The following is a 15,224-nucleotide window of genomic DNA, read 5'->3' as shown; positions in this document are numbered from 1 at the left end:
TTTTTGTCGTAATTTAAAATGCCTGTTGGTTTTTATATTGTGTGTGTGAATTTCATGATGAATGACCCGAAAAAATCAGTCCAAGATGACTTGGAAAGACGTCTGGTTCTATTGACTTACATTAAAAGTAAAGTCTGACTTTTCCTTCTCCTGTAAAGTTACCATTTTGGAGATACGAGGTTTTCTTCTGACAACAGTGACAAGTAGATTGTCTAATTTACATATAATATGCATAAAGGTAGAACTGTCAACAAAGTCTGTACTAAATGGGGAAGACACCTGCAGGTGCTGTCTCTTTCTCTCTCTCTCTCTCTCTCTCTCTCTATTGAGATTATTTCTGTTTTTATCAACATGTTTGTTTCCTTTTTATGCTCCTTTAATTCTGAAAAAACATTTTTCTTATTAAATGTTATAATTTTATAACTAATAACTTTTGAAATTCATTGTGTGGTCTTCTCTTTTTAGTTGTGAATCAAAGAAGCTATGAATAAGTGTTTTGCAAACATTTCTATATTTTTAATCGTAGTCATGCTGTCGGAAATGACCAAACACCTGTTTTTGGGGTAACTGTGTCCCAAGCTAATATTAACATGTACAAATATGTATGTAAAGTGAAGGTAAACGTAAATGAATATTCAGAAAATCTTTACAGCACTTAGAATTTTTGGTTATCCCAGTTCACTATAACCACACTTTTCCATGACATATGGACCTACAATACTTCAAAAACGTATGTTTTTTACAGCAACATGTTGTATCCATTTACTACATCCTGCTTTAACATCGTTTGCGTCAGGCGTCCATTATAGGCTAAAAAAATGTACATTTTAGTCACTGAGCAATTTCACCACAGGAATGTGCGTCATCTCCGAAAGAAGAATGTTCTCAGGGTTCAGTGTTCCCAGAGTTTTATGTTCCCAGGGTTCTATGTTCTCAGTATCACTGCCGGTGTTGTGTCGAATTCGGCACCCCGGGGGATGCACCCCCCCACGGGAGCGTGCGCAAAGCCTTTTGCTCGAAAGCGGAGGTATACTGTACATATATCGATTTGAAGACCCTGCAAAACATCACTTTCATTTTGATCAGCAACAAAATAAACCGCTGTTTACAGAACAGAAACACCTCAGATGTTTTTCTAAAGTACAGTGACTCGTAAATAGTAATACAGAAGTACAGTGTAGCCCACATACACCGCTGCCTGCTTATTCTACGACACAGCAGTCTGCATTGAGCTTGTATGCAGCAAAACTTGTACGTTGCTATTTGTCAACAAAATATACAAATGAATTTCATCTACTCATCGTGTTGCGTTTCTCCCCAATCTGGATCAGGTTCTTTAGATTTTACAGTGACTTGTAAAAAAACTCTCAGGAGATGCAACCCGTTACAAATCGGGATACAAACTATTTGCAAATGCTCACTGCTAAAATCATTTCATTTCAGGGTAGACTCAAAAGAAAGAAAATGACAGGGAAATGCTTTGTAGCAGAACACCGGCCAGAAAATGCTGGTATTTGCTAAATTAGTGATGCATCCCTGAAAATGTGAGGGGGTGCATCCCGCGGCAGGGGTGCCGAATTCGGCACAACACCGGTTGTGCGGCGAGTGGGTCGAGCTCGTTACTCGTTGCTTGTTAAGGAATTATAATTTGGCGGAAGGAACTGCGGCCACTAAAACATGTTAAACGCCTCGTTCACGGCCAGTTTAGTAATTTCTTGCTTTATTTATTTAACTGTTCTATAACAGCACCTGAACACTCAAGGTAGTGTGTTATAGCGTCTAACATTACAACTGCGACCAAATCACAGCCGTGATGTTATTTCGCGATAACACACGGTTCTATTGCTTAAATAGCATATAATATACACTATATTTCCAAAAGTATTCACTCATCCATCCAAATCATTGAATCCAGGTGTTCCAATCACTTCCATGGCCACAGGTATAAAACCAAGCCCCTAGGCCTGCAGACTACTTCTACACACATTAGTGAAAGAATGGGTCGCTCTCGGGAGTTCAGTGAATTCCAGCGTGGCACCGTGATCGGACGCCACCTGTGCAGTCGTGAAATTTCCTCACTGCTAAATATTCCACAGTCAACTGTCAGTGGGATTATAACAAAGTGGAAGCGATTGGGAACGACAGCAACTCAGCCACGAAGTGGTAGACCACGTAAAATGACAGATCGCTACAGACCTCCAAACTTCATGTGGCCTTCTGATCAGCTCAAGAACAGTGTGTAAGTGCATAGTGAGCTTCATGGAATGAGTTTCCATTGCCAAGCAGCTGCATCCATCACCAAGCGCAATGCAAAGCGTCCAATGCTGTGGTGTAAAGCGCCACCACTGGACTCTAGAGCAGTGGAGATATGTTCTCTGGAGTGACCAATCACGCTTCTCCATCTGGCAATCCGATGGACAAGAACGGTACTTGTCTGACTGCATTGTGCCAAGTGTAAAGTTTGGTGGAGGGGGAATTATGGTGTGGGGTTGTTTTTCAGGAGTTGGGCTCAGTCCTTTAGCTCCAGTGAAAGGAGCTCTTAATGCTTCAGTAGATCAAGAGATTTTGGACAATTTCAGGCTCCCAACTTTGTGGTAACATTTTGGGGACAGTCCCTTCCTGTTCCAACATGAATGCGCACCAGTGCACAAAGCAAGGTCCATAAAGACACGGATGAGCAAGTTTGGTGTGGAAGAACTTGACTTGAGTCCTGACCTCAACCTGATAGAACACCTTTGGGATGAATTAGAGCAGAGACTGCGAGCCAGGCCTTCTCATCCAACATCAGTGTCTGACTTCACAAACGCACTTCTGGAAGAATGGTCAAAAATTCCCATAAACACACTCCTAACCCTTGTGGAAAGCCTTCCCAGAAGAGTTTAAGCTGTTGTAGCTGCAAAGGGTGGGCCAACAGCATATTAACCACCCTGGATTAAGACTGGGATGTCATTCAAGTTCATATGCGTGTGAAGGCAGACAAATATAGTGTATATCAATCTACATGTGTAGGTATAGATTTGCTAGAAGTTACAGCAAGATCAGATATATAAATACAAATTATATTTTAAATGGAGTTCTTTTTTTTTTTTTTTTAGTTACAGGGCCTAAACAAAATCCCAACCGTGGAACCACCCTCTTAGGCTATGTTTACACAGCAGGTAGAAGTGGCCCAAATCTGATTTTTTCCCTCATATGTGACACAGATGTGTCTGTGTGCCAGTGTGAACAGCAAAAACCGCGCTGAATCGGACATTTTCGGTTCCGATTTGAGCCGCTTTCATACGAGGTACTGAAATCCGATCCATATCCGATCTGCGGCAATGCGACTCGATGCGAGTCTGAACAGCCAGAGCGGAATTCATGCGACTTTTACGTCAATCCAACTCGACACTCGTCATAATTTCCCGCTGCTGAGACTCAGAAACACTTAGACTGATGATTCTGTACAAAACCAGAAGAGACTCCGAGTCCGAGTTTGAACAGGTTTCGAACGAAACGGCCGAGCGCGGTCGGAGCGTCACAGAGCAGCTTAAAGAATCCGAGAACCAAAGGAGTGGCCGAATACCGAACTCGGCGAACTCGAACACACTGCGGGTGATGAGTCCAGCTGGAGAGACTGGTGCTCACTAGTTCACCTCTGGACGAGCCGCGTGAAGCTCTGTTCTTTTCCTCCTGCGGCTCAGTGTAGGAGCTGATCTGTTCAGACTGGTGTCGCATACAGATCAGATTCAAAAGAAAATGTGAACAGCCATCAAAGAAATCGGATTCGGACCACTTTCACCTGCTGTGTGAACGCAGCCTCATTCCCCTCCGGTCCAGCAGCGCTGCTGTTTGGCTCCATTTTAACCTCCTCCCACCGAGCTCGGCGTCACCGCGCGGCCGTACGTCACGCCCACTCGCCTCTCGTGAGGGACAAAATGGAAGCTCACGAGGTTTCGAATCGTCGTTGCGTGTTTTAGGTCGGCGGCGCGTGTAAGTGCTTCCATAGCAACCCCACTTATTTAACCTACTCATTTACAGTGCGGACCTTATTTAACGAGATAACATTCAGAAATCGAACAGTAGCGTGAATCCCGCAGTAGCTGCGGGGTGGTAAAGCTCGCTGCGGCTTGCTACAACACAGACGGACCAGCGTTACTCTTAAAAAGACACATAAACTAGAGCGCGACAGCACCACAGGTCTAATTCGGTTTCTTATTTACATTAAATGTGCTCTGCGTTCTGTTAAAACTCGCCTGTTTCGTGTTTTCAGGCGTAACATGCAGAAATAGATGTTTAGGTATTCGCCAGCTTCTTGTTAGAATTTCCCCGTTCCACCTTAAATGGTGCTACAGTTACTATGTAACGCCTCAGGCGGCGGAAAGTACTTGCTGTGTCAGTTAAGGTGGAACGGGATAATCTGAAGAAGAACCCGGTGAACAGGACGACATCGTTTTGTTTTGCTAGTTAGCTAAAGATTCTGTAACTAACTCAACGTTAGCTGCTAGAAACGGTGTCTAATACCGAAATAGATATAGTTTCTTCTTTTTAAACCACTATTTGTGGATAGGTTTCATGAATTATTAACTTTAGGTAGCTACGGTTTGAATAAATGTAACGTTAGGTTAGCTAGCTAGTTAGCCGTTAGCTAGCGTTAGCTCTCCCGTAACCCGCTCCCTCCAGTGAGGCATGTTTACATGTATTAGGAGTAGGTTAGCTAATCTAGCTAACTAGATTTACTGACGTTAGCTACACTCTTTTACAAGATGATTCTTTAGTAAAAGTAATGGTTCTGTTTAGAACCATGAGTTCCGTAAAGAACCATTTCATGCTTAAATGGCTCTTTGTATGGTGAAATGGTTCTAAATGGAAGCTTTTTATATGATTCTATATAGCACCAAAAGGGTTCGTCGTCTATTGTGACGATATCAAGGTTGTAACAGTAGAAGATGCCTTTTTAGTGCTGTAGAGAACCGTATACAGTACATTCTCAGTCAATCTGAAGAACCGTTTTACCATTTAAGCATATAACCTAACATATAGAACTCATGGAGAACCATTCCTTTTATTAAAGAACCCTTGAGGACCGGTCTTTTTTAATTGTCTTGTTTTTGCAGCTGTAGCGGACAACTCCCATCTCCTGATGGTGTTTTCGATCCTGTAACCTGAGATATCTAGTACCATCACCTTTGTTGGAGTTGTTGGAGTCACTGTTGTAATTCAGGGTTAAAGAGGAAGTCCACCAGTTTTTCAAACTTGCTGCATCATAAAACGGTTCAGATCTAAACAAAGTCATACAGAGTTGTTTGATGTGCAGTGCTCTAGAGAAGCTTGTTCACAGTGATGGTGGTAGAAACCAGGCATCCACCTCTAAAAGCTCCTTCAAAGAAAATTATTACAGGAAAATGGTTATTAGTATGCTGCTTTATAGCTAAGACATTGTTTATGAATGAGCCCCTCTGAATGACGTTCTAAATCAACCACTGTGAATGACATTGTTTACATGGCAGTGTCTCAATTATGCAGAAATTTAAAAAAATCAGTGGCATTATACCCATGACCTAGTTTCATGAATTATTTAGGCCGAGTATCAAGCTATAGCAGATTTTATGTAAAAGACATGCTGAAGTTACTGTAATATTGTCAGTGTTTAAAAATGCATACATTGTGTAACATCATGAAAAGTTATGTTGGATTGTTAAATATAATTCTCTATAATAGGTTTGATTTCCTATGTTTTGCTCAAACACAGTTTGGGTCTTTAAATATACAGATTTTTTTTTTGTACGGAAACAGTTGTGGTGTCCAGCCTGGACTCTTTGGAATCTACATTTTGGATTTGCTCAATGAGGAATGATGACAGTTGGCAGCAATAAATATCTTCATACTATCCAGTTAAAATTTGTATACAAACCACAACTCATGACATTTGTGATGTATGCAACTCTGATACCTGAGTGAATTTTCTTTTTTTTTTTTTTTCTTCCACAGATGATTGTGGTTATGTTATGTTCTCCACCTGTTCGTTAAGTTAGTTGAAGCAGGCCAAATTTTGCCCACAAAAAGACATTTGTCTTAATGTACTCTTAAAAAGGGTCATATCCATGTCACTAATAAGTTTATGTTTATATATATATGCATAAATGTTCCCTCCTTCCTTATCAGTATTTAAAAGTCTCTTCAAACTCCTGGGTAATTTCTCAGCATTTTGCTGTTGTCGGAAGAAAAGCTTATATCTCCATTTTTGTCATTTTTCAGTTTTGACATAATTTGAAAATACCTGTTGTCCTTTTATATTGTGTATAATTTTCATGATGATTGGACTAAAAGAAACGGCCCAGAATGACTTGTTAAAAAGTCTGGTTTCATTGACTTACATTAAAAGTAAAGTAGTTTTTTTCCCTTTTCCTGTAAAGTTACCATTTTGGAGATACAAGCATTTCTTCAGACAACAGCGATATGCGTTATAAGCATTATAATCCACCCACTGTTGTGGTCGCTTGTACCTTACATGTACTAAACATGCATCTTATTAAGTGTGGTATATGTTTAGTCTTGCTTTTAATTAGGTTTAGGTTTAAGTGACATGCTTTCCTTTCCTGGAAGGTTATATTTAACTATATTGCGCTACAAACCTTCAGTCTGATTTATGTCTTGGCTACATTCTTGTTTTTATTCTAGATCTCTAAATGGAGAAGCATTGAATGGTAAATGTTCAAGGAGACGCTATAAAGACTTGGCTACATAGCCAACTCTGAGGTACATTTTTAAAGCCGTTTAAAGCTCTGTCGTACCTGTGCCTCAACTACACTGTCACTGCTTTTTAATGCTCCATCAAGTCTGAGCTTTTTGAATTTTCAGTATAATTCAGTTGCAGAGCTGTAAACAAATTCATCAGACTGCTTTGATATGAAATAGTTCATTGTAGAGAAACTTATGGGCTTGAGTTTCTTTACAGTGGTGGTGGTAGAGACCAGGGGTTTGAATGTCTACAATACAAACATTTTTATTTACTATGTATCTGTAAATGTAATATTGTTAATGGGGAAAATAACTGAACTTCAGAAACTATTCTGCCTTTCAGTACACTGTGTGTACCTCTCTGCCATGAATGGATTTTATAAAACACATTTCAAAACTATTGGGAACAACAGTTTCTCAGACATTAAGATATATTTGTAATCATTTCATGTAATAATTTTCTGTGAGGGAGATTTTAGAGGCATTAAACTTTTCAGATGTCTGTTTCCTATCACCACCACTGTGAACAATTCTAATTTGGCAAGTTTCTATACAGTTTGTGACTTTCATACCTCTGAATGACTTTGTTTGCATCTCTGTGATTCATTTTTATATATTTATTTTTTTCTATAAACTTTTTAACCTACTATAAAACTAACCATAGAAATAACCCTAACCCAAATTATATTAACCTCATGCAAATTGGCACTCAGACAGATGTAACAACGATAAAACATGTACAGTACAAACACAGTATACAGTACAAATATCAATCAAGGTCCAAATTTGCTTCAGGTGGTGGTCATTGATGTCATTAGGTACTGCCCAGTTTTAGTTGCTAAGAATTAAGAGGATATTTGTTGCCTAGCCTTTGCATGATTAATGAAGGGTTGCCAGGTCTAGGGAGTTTCTTTTTAAGAATGGAGGCACATTTAGGCCCAATCCTATTTATTTTTACCCCATCCCTGTTTTTGAGCGTCACCTTCACCCTTGAAATCCTCAAATAAAAAGAGCATTATTTCAATAACAGGCTACTAGTGGTGCTTTTGAAGAAGAAAGTTCAAAGATCACGTACTCATTTTACAGGCAGTTTATACTGTAGATTTTTTGTGAAAAAAATTGTGCTTGCAATAGTACAGTATTGTTTAAATGGCATAAATTAAATGGCTGTTTTAATTCCTTAAAATGGCATTTCACTTTTTGCTTGCTCACGACTTTTTAGACAAAGGATAAAGGTTAACGCTGCCACTATCAAGTATATTGGTATTCAAACAATCTAAGCATTAAGAATGCAGCCCTAAATAAACACACTAGTTGAGAAACTGAAAGGAAATGTTCCACTTAACTTTTTCTACTTTGGTTTTTTTTTTAAGCAGTGACCTTGATAGCAGTATGGAGGAAAATGGAGAGAGTCAGCGAATGCTGGTGGAGGATTCCTCCCCTAAAGAGGTAACTAAAAGATGGGGCTTCCGGAGAAGCACAATAGCCAAGCGGGAGTTTATGGAAGAAATTGGAAACTTGGACATCAGCTCTGTCTCAGCTCCTCGTCGAGGAGCACGGCAGGCTAGAGGGAGAGGGAGAGGCCGAGGTAGAGGTAAGGACGCCGGGGAGATGCCCTCAACTTCTCCAGCCCCAAAAAGAGGAAGAGGAGGCAGGAGAAGTGCCCCAGCAGACCTCGCTCCAGTATCTTCACCAACAGATGGAAATACCATCCTGGAGCTTGGTGGTGGTGATTGTGCTGATTTAAATACCACACACCAAACATTAAACAATTCAGCTGCTAAAGCTCAGTCTTCTCTGGCATTGGAGGCTGTATCAGATGTAGAAGCTGTCAGTGAGGCGGCTGCATCTGACCAAGCTGAGGATAGTGATGACCTCACCCTCCGAGAGCTTCAGGAACGGGCGAGGAACCGGCAAAAGCTTGAGGAGGCCAGTACTTTATCTGTACCTGATCTAAACTTGAACACTAAGTCTGTAAATAAGGATGTAGAGGAGGTAGATGTACAGAAAACATGTTTACAAATGGAAAAGAATGCTGTCCAAGAAGATACAACTCCTCAAAAGGCCAGTAGAACCTCAAAGAAAGACCAAAAGAGAGGTGTCAGAAAGGATGAGGAGGAAGAGCAGAATGAAGATACTCATAAGTCTTCACATGACAGTGAGGAAAATGACCCCAATGCACTTTACTGTATTTGTCGGCAGAAGCACAATAATAGGTAAGTGAAATATAACAATAATATTGATGCTGATAAGTTTAGTCTTATTGGCGAGAACCAAGTAGTTCCTCTCTCTGTCTCTGTTCCAGGTATGGGTGTCTTAGGTCACATGCAGTGTTTTGCAGTTAACATGTTTCTTTAATCATGCAAAATTTCTGCAAGTGGCATCTCAAAAGATAGTGACGTCATCAAAGTAGTGTGAAGAAAGAGTGTAGATTTAAAAGCCTTTAATGATGTACTGATATTCATAAAAGTTTTCTACTCGTTGGAAATGAGTGGTCATTTGAGTGCAAGTGATGAATCAGCCATGGTGCATGAAATCAAGTGCCAGCCTACCAGCACCTCACTTTCATCACTTATATGAAACATGCCATAATTCATGCAGGTGTTTCATTTGGGACTCAGTGACCGTGCGTGTATTTGGACTTTGAGGTCAAGCAGTAAATGCAGCCCAACTGATAAAGCTTTATAGTGTTAAGTTTATGTTGGCTGGAAAGCATAAAATGTGAAATAAACAGTTTTTTTTAAAGATGCCATGATGGTGTGATTTAGTGTAAATGAATATTTATACACTGCATATTCTACACAAGCTAAGTTTTACATTGTGTTTTTTTTGTGGGCAGAGTACAAAACAAGCACAGTGCACTATGTCTTTAAATAGAACATAAAATATTTGCAGCATTTGTTTGTCAATGTGCATGTGAAATAAGCACATTGTAATATTGGTATTATAGATATATTCTTATTTTTGGTATTATGGATCATATCGATAATAGTTTTAGTTTAGCGCAAATCAGTCTTTTGGGAATTGTTGAGCTATGCTCAAATTTACGCTCTCCTACCAAACAAAAATGATGAATAATGAAGCTGTTGGTGCAGTTTGCCTATGCTCATTCTGAAATTAGTGTGCAACAGTATTAACTAGCATATAGCAGTTTTCATATTTTGATTATTTAATGAGCTTACTATTCAGCAGGTCGACTGATTATTTATATATATATATATATATATATATATATATATATATATATATATATATATATATATATATATAATGTGTGTATGACTGGTCAATGTTTTCTGATTGGTTAGAGAACTCATTTGCCTTTTGTGATTTCAGAGTTATATTGTGATGATGACTTATAGATTATTATATATGTTGTTTTTTTCCTCTCCAGGTTCATGATCTGTTGTGACCGTTGTCAGGAATGGTTCCATGGCGACTGTGTCGGTATCTCTGAGGTTCGCGGTCGTCTTCTGGAGGAGAATGGCGAAGACTACATCTGCCCTACCTGCTCTCCCTGTCAGAGTCCTGTGGATTTCATGAAGCAGCCTGCGCTCTCCACAGCAGCACTGAGTTCCTCTTCTGAAAGCATTTTTTCGGCCTCAGCTGGAGAAGACAGACCCAGCGAGGACGAGGGCATCAGAGGAAAAATCCGGAAGGCTGCCACTCGCAGCACAAAGAGAAAATTCAAGATTTTCCAGCCGGTAAAGTCACTTTGTCTGGATTTATTTGGCTGCCACCTGTTTTTATATTTTTTTATTTGAATTTGCTGACAATTCGCGGAGTGTTTGGGAGTGTTTCACAAAATAAGTTCAAATTAATCTGGTGTCAAAATTACATTGAAAACATTTTATTGATTATTAAAAGATTTATAATTTGCCAGACAGATTAAAATTCTGGATGCACCGATAATTAATTTTTACATTTTTCATTAATTAACTCAAGCTCTGTGGCCTAAATGAACATGATCATATTTCTAGCACCATCTCTTATCCAAAGTCACAGTATAACACAATTCGCTTTTTAATGGGCCATAACTTTGTTTTAAATTTGTAAATGAAAACTCAGTTGTCTATTTAAATAGTATTAAATCAAATGAGAAAACAAGAAGCAACAACATTTTGGTATCGATCTAGCTGTTATGTTCAAATACAGTGTGAGCGCACTAACCTGCCTCACTTTATGTGCTTCATAAAACTGCAACACTGATCTGCCCGAATCAAAATAATAAATTGCTGATTGCCTGTTTAGAGCAGAAATCTGCTAAAAATTAAAACGGCTTCACAACTACACAATATTTGAATAAGACAGCAGAACAAAATCATGTCCAGTAGCCTGTTTGCAGTTAAAACATATTGCTATATTCTTAATAGGCAAAAGCCAGTACTATCTCAGATGTTTGTGATGTTTCTCAGAGTCAGAAAAACATAAATGGTTCACTGAATATGGTTTAAGTGATACTTTTTTTTTTTTACTTTTTTGATCCTGGGGAAATTCCACCTCCGCATTTAACCCATCTGTGAAGTGAAACAACACATACACACCAGTGAACACACACACTAGGGGGCAGTGAGCACACTTGCCCGGAGCGATGGGCAGCCCTATCCACACGCCCAGGGAGCAGTTGGCGGTTAGGTGTTTTGCTCAAGGACACCTCAGTCATGGACTGTCGGCCCTGGGGATCGAACCGGCAACCTTCCGGTCACAGGGCCAGATCCCTAACCTCCTGCTGCTGTATTATTGACAGCAGTTTATTAAGATTGAAATTTGTTTGTTTTTACAATCAGGACGCAATATCTAAACCAGGGGTGCTCAAACTTATTTGTGTTTGGGGGACAAAGTACAGTGTTTGTAGTGAGCCAGAAAGACACAACAATATACTAGTGAAAAGGTAGGCTGGTCTCAGGTGACATTTTTACTTTATTTTCAAGCATTTACAAAATTACTTTAAAAAAAGGTGTGTGTAATATAAGTCATTGGTTAAGATATAAATGAAATATCACTCAAAGTGGTTTTGTGTAAAATTTGTATTATTATTATTGTATGATTTGTAGAGAACGAAGCATTTCACATCAAACCACTCTGAATGACCTTGTTCAGGTTTTGTTGATTAAATCATGTAGTTCCCCATCAGCAGCTCTGAGGTAGACCTATAAAAAAAAAAAAGAAAAAATGGTGTGTTGAGGTTATATACACCACTGTAATGTAGTGTGAAGTTAAGGGATTTGTAGGACTTATAGACTAAATGTAATCTTTGTTTGGTTCCAGAGCAGTAGCTCATAGTCCAAGTCATTTATATGGACCTAAACTATGTTGTGTTTCCTTTTGAAAGGTTTTCTCTAAACTTTTCTCTTTGTTTAACATGTTGTGTTGCTGAGAGCTGAGCTTTGAGTTCTGTCTCAGGTGGAAGTTGTAGCAGCTGTGTTGGAGCATGAGAAGGAGGAGAAGGTGGAACAGGAAGTGGCTGAGGAAAAAGCAGCTGTTCCTAAGTGTATCGGGCCAGGCTGCGATAACAGTGCCTTGCCAGAGTCTGTCTACTGTGGCCACCAGTGCATCATACGGCACGCTGCTGTAGCAATGCAGTCCATCTCTGAGCCCAAAACAGAGCCACAGATACAGACAATACAGACCAAACCTGCACCTAAACCTATTCCTAAGGTAAAGCAACACAAAATTCAAGCTTTATTTTAATTCATTTTTTAATGTATTTTACTTTTATTTTTTATTGCTTTTTATTTATTTATTACTTTTACCTTCCGCTGTTATTTAAACAGTGTGAGTAGTAGAGGTGTACATCATTTTCACTCAGTCTTTAGCTCAGGTTTTATTCAGTTCAGATGGCATCTGAATTATATAGCCTGAGATTGTAATGGTTAGATATCCAGGATTATAGAGTAACATTTGAAAGTAAGAGATGCCAAAAACGATACGGTTTTATTACAAAAGAAATGGTTTAATAACCATTTTGGTAGCCAATTTAAACATATTGTGCAAAAAACAACTAATTTAGCTTTAATGGTCCAATATTGGCTGATAATGCTGGACGATGCACTGCAAACATGCAGTTGAGCTCGATTTCTTTAATTGTGATGATGTTGTGCATGAGAATTACATTTGCTGTTTTGGGACCCCAGCAAAGGCAAAAAACGCGAGACTCCAAAATAATTGCAGTTCTAACTAAATGAGGGATTGGCAACGCAAATGTTAAGAAGAGACATTTTGTCCTCACCTGTCCTCACATTTTATTTCCGTTTTATTGATATAATGTTTGCCATCTTGGATGCAAATATGTCTGTGTGTGCTAATGTACTAGTATAGGCTAAAAAAATATAAATGAAAACACAGACGTATTTTGCTCTGGTTTAAGCTTTAGCTCATCTATAGCCACTGTTTTTTCTGCAAAAGTGGTGTCCTGTAAAATATCTTTCAACATTAGACTTTCTACGAGGCTGATGTCAGCTTCTCATTTGCCAACTTCTTGTGTGAATTTTCCCATCCACCTTAAAGTGCACCTAATGAACCAAAGTGTAACGCTGCACCGTTTGAGGTGTAACGGGACAATTCAAATGATTCATCTTTGTGTCTTTTTAGTGTTTGACAGTTTTTCAATGCAGACTAAATGTAGGAGGAAACCAGCTGGAGTGATTATAAATTCAAATGAGTCCATTTGTCTCCAAATTATGTTTGTCTTAAATCTTTCTCTTTGCCTAGCTAGGTAAGATTTTTGTCTGCATTGCAATGTTTAAAGGGTGAATTAGCAGTTATAGATTAACTCCAGTGTTTCAGACCACTTATTACTGTGTTAAATCATCAGCAGAGCTTTATTTTACTGCAAAGAAGTATTATTTTATTTTTACCTAAAATCTAATTGTCCTGTGAGGTCAAAGAGTTGCAAGTTGCTGATCCTGAACTAAACTGTCGCAATGTTATTTGGTCTTTTGCATCATTCTGAGCCTTGTACCACATTCACACATGTATTTAACGTTGTCCTTTTATGGTTGAGTCACCTAGCATGCATGTTTATGCATGTTCGGGCCAAACATGGTTCAACTAATGAAAATTTAGAAGTAAAACTATTCATGTTACCACCTGACATTGGAAATTGCAAATGATTGGCTGCTCACTATGGCATGTGTTGATTTCAGATTCAGAAGAAGACATTTCTCGAAAAGCTTTTCAAGAGAAAATTGGTGGAGAAGCCAGTTAAAGAAGAGGATGGTAGCAGTAAGAAGCCTGCAGTGAGCTTGGAGACGGAAGAGCCTGTCTCAGCTCCCTTGTCCAGCGACCCCGAGCCCAAAGCAGCGGGGGTACAGGAGTCTTCGGCAATCGCTCCATCAGTGTTTTACAAATCCAGTATGTATCACTCAGGGTTCGTAGTATACACAGGTTCACCACACTGTTTCCACACTGTTTTATACTTCAAACTGATGCCTATATCCAACAACCACAGTTGCTCAGAATTTGTCTGAGGTGGGTTGCCCAACACTTGGGCAATAGCCTAGTCACTTCCAAAAAAAAAAAAAACACAAAAAACAATGCCAACAAAAATAGCCAAACTTTATCTGCACTCTTAACAGGTAAGTACATGAATATCAATTCTCAGGTAAGTATGGAAGTCATATACTTGTATACAACTGTCAAAATAAAGAGCAGTGGCACCACATGGACAAGAATACGTGTTCTGAACAACTTGAAATCCTCAGATAGTTGATCACTGGTTTAATTCTTTAAGGTCATAAAGTTCCTTTGTGGGCACACACTCACTCTCGTAGCTGCATAACTTGCATGTTAATTTCGTAGACGTTTCCAAATCATTAATAGCGCTTACTGAATAACAATACAAATAGTTCTTGATATTAATAACGGAATAGCAAGTATGCAGTTGTGTATTTTTCACAATTACATAGGTCCTTGGTTGCTACTTTTGGCAACCCAGTATGCTTCATATTGTCACTGTCCAAAAACTCTCCCCTTTATTTTCCAGTTTGTATTTTTATTCATCATTTGGACACAACAGCTACATTTTACATTGTGTGAAATTTTCATAGATCAGTAGACATGCTCGAAAATGACTTGGAATGCAATCTGTTTAACTTACATTAACAGCTAAGAACATTTTGCCCTTCTCTGTAAAGTTACTATTTTGGAGAGATGCTTGTGTTTCTTTGGATGGCAGTTATATGTTTTATTTTTTTATTTAATGAAAGTTTGATGAGTCCGGTGCATTAGATTGAGACAAACACACAAGGAAACCATTAGCATAAAGGAACACATTTCTGACTGCAAAACAGCAATGCCTTTCCATTACATTATCATTTTTTTCCTGTCAAAAATCAAATTTAAAAGCAGGAAAGAGGACTGGGCACCCAGTGTTTCCATGTGTACAAACAACAAAATAACCACCTCTGTCCCCACACACAGATGCTCGTTCTTTCACAGATGAATACACTCTCACTTCCTCAGCTAGGTTCACTTCAACGGTTTGCATTACAGGCCTCTGAATT

At 38.9% G+C, this 15,224-nt stretch overlaps 1 protein-coding gene across 4 annotated transcripts in view; it reads left to right on the top strand.

Moving 5' to 3' along the window:
* Nucleotides 1-3,888: 3,888 nt before the first annotated feature.
* si:ch73-181d5.4 (death-inducer obliterator 1) overlaps nt 3,889-15,224 on the top strand; it is a 36,237-nt gene continuing 24,901 nt past the window's right edge. Inside the window, exons 1-6 of one of the 4 annotated variants that reach the window (XM_037541028.1) lie at nt 3,889-3,972; nt 6,661-6,738; nt 8,097-8,936; nt 10,115-10,424; nt 12,124-12,378; nt 13,866-14,073. In XM_037541028.1, coding sequence (XP_037396925.1) covers nt 8,113-8,936; nt 10,115-10,424; nt 12,124-12,378; nt 13,866-14,073 — 1,597 coding nt within the window. In that variant the 5' untranslated portion in view covers nt 3,889-3,972; nt 6,661-6,738; nt 8,097-8,112. Of the gene's footprint in view, nt 3,973-6,660; nt 6,739-8,093; nt 8,937-10,114; nt 10,425-12,123; nt 12,379-13,865; nt 14,074-15,224 lie in introns of all 4 variants that reach the window. The other 3 variants (XM_037541027.1, XM_017698197.1, XM_037541029.1) reach the window with 3 other exon arrangements.

Source organism: Pygocentrus nattereri, chromosome 9 (assembly GCF_015220715.1).
Source record: "Pygocentrus nattereri isolate fPygNat1 chromosome 9, fPygNat1.pri, whole genome shotgun sequence".
In the NCBI taxonomy this organism is placed as follows: Eukaryota; Metazoa; Chordata; class Actinopteri; order Characiformes; family Serrasalmidae; genus Pygocentrus; species Pygocentrus nattereri.
This window is presented reverse-complemented; position numbering and strand designations above follow the sequence as displayed.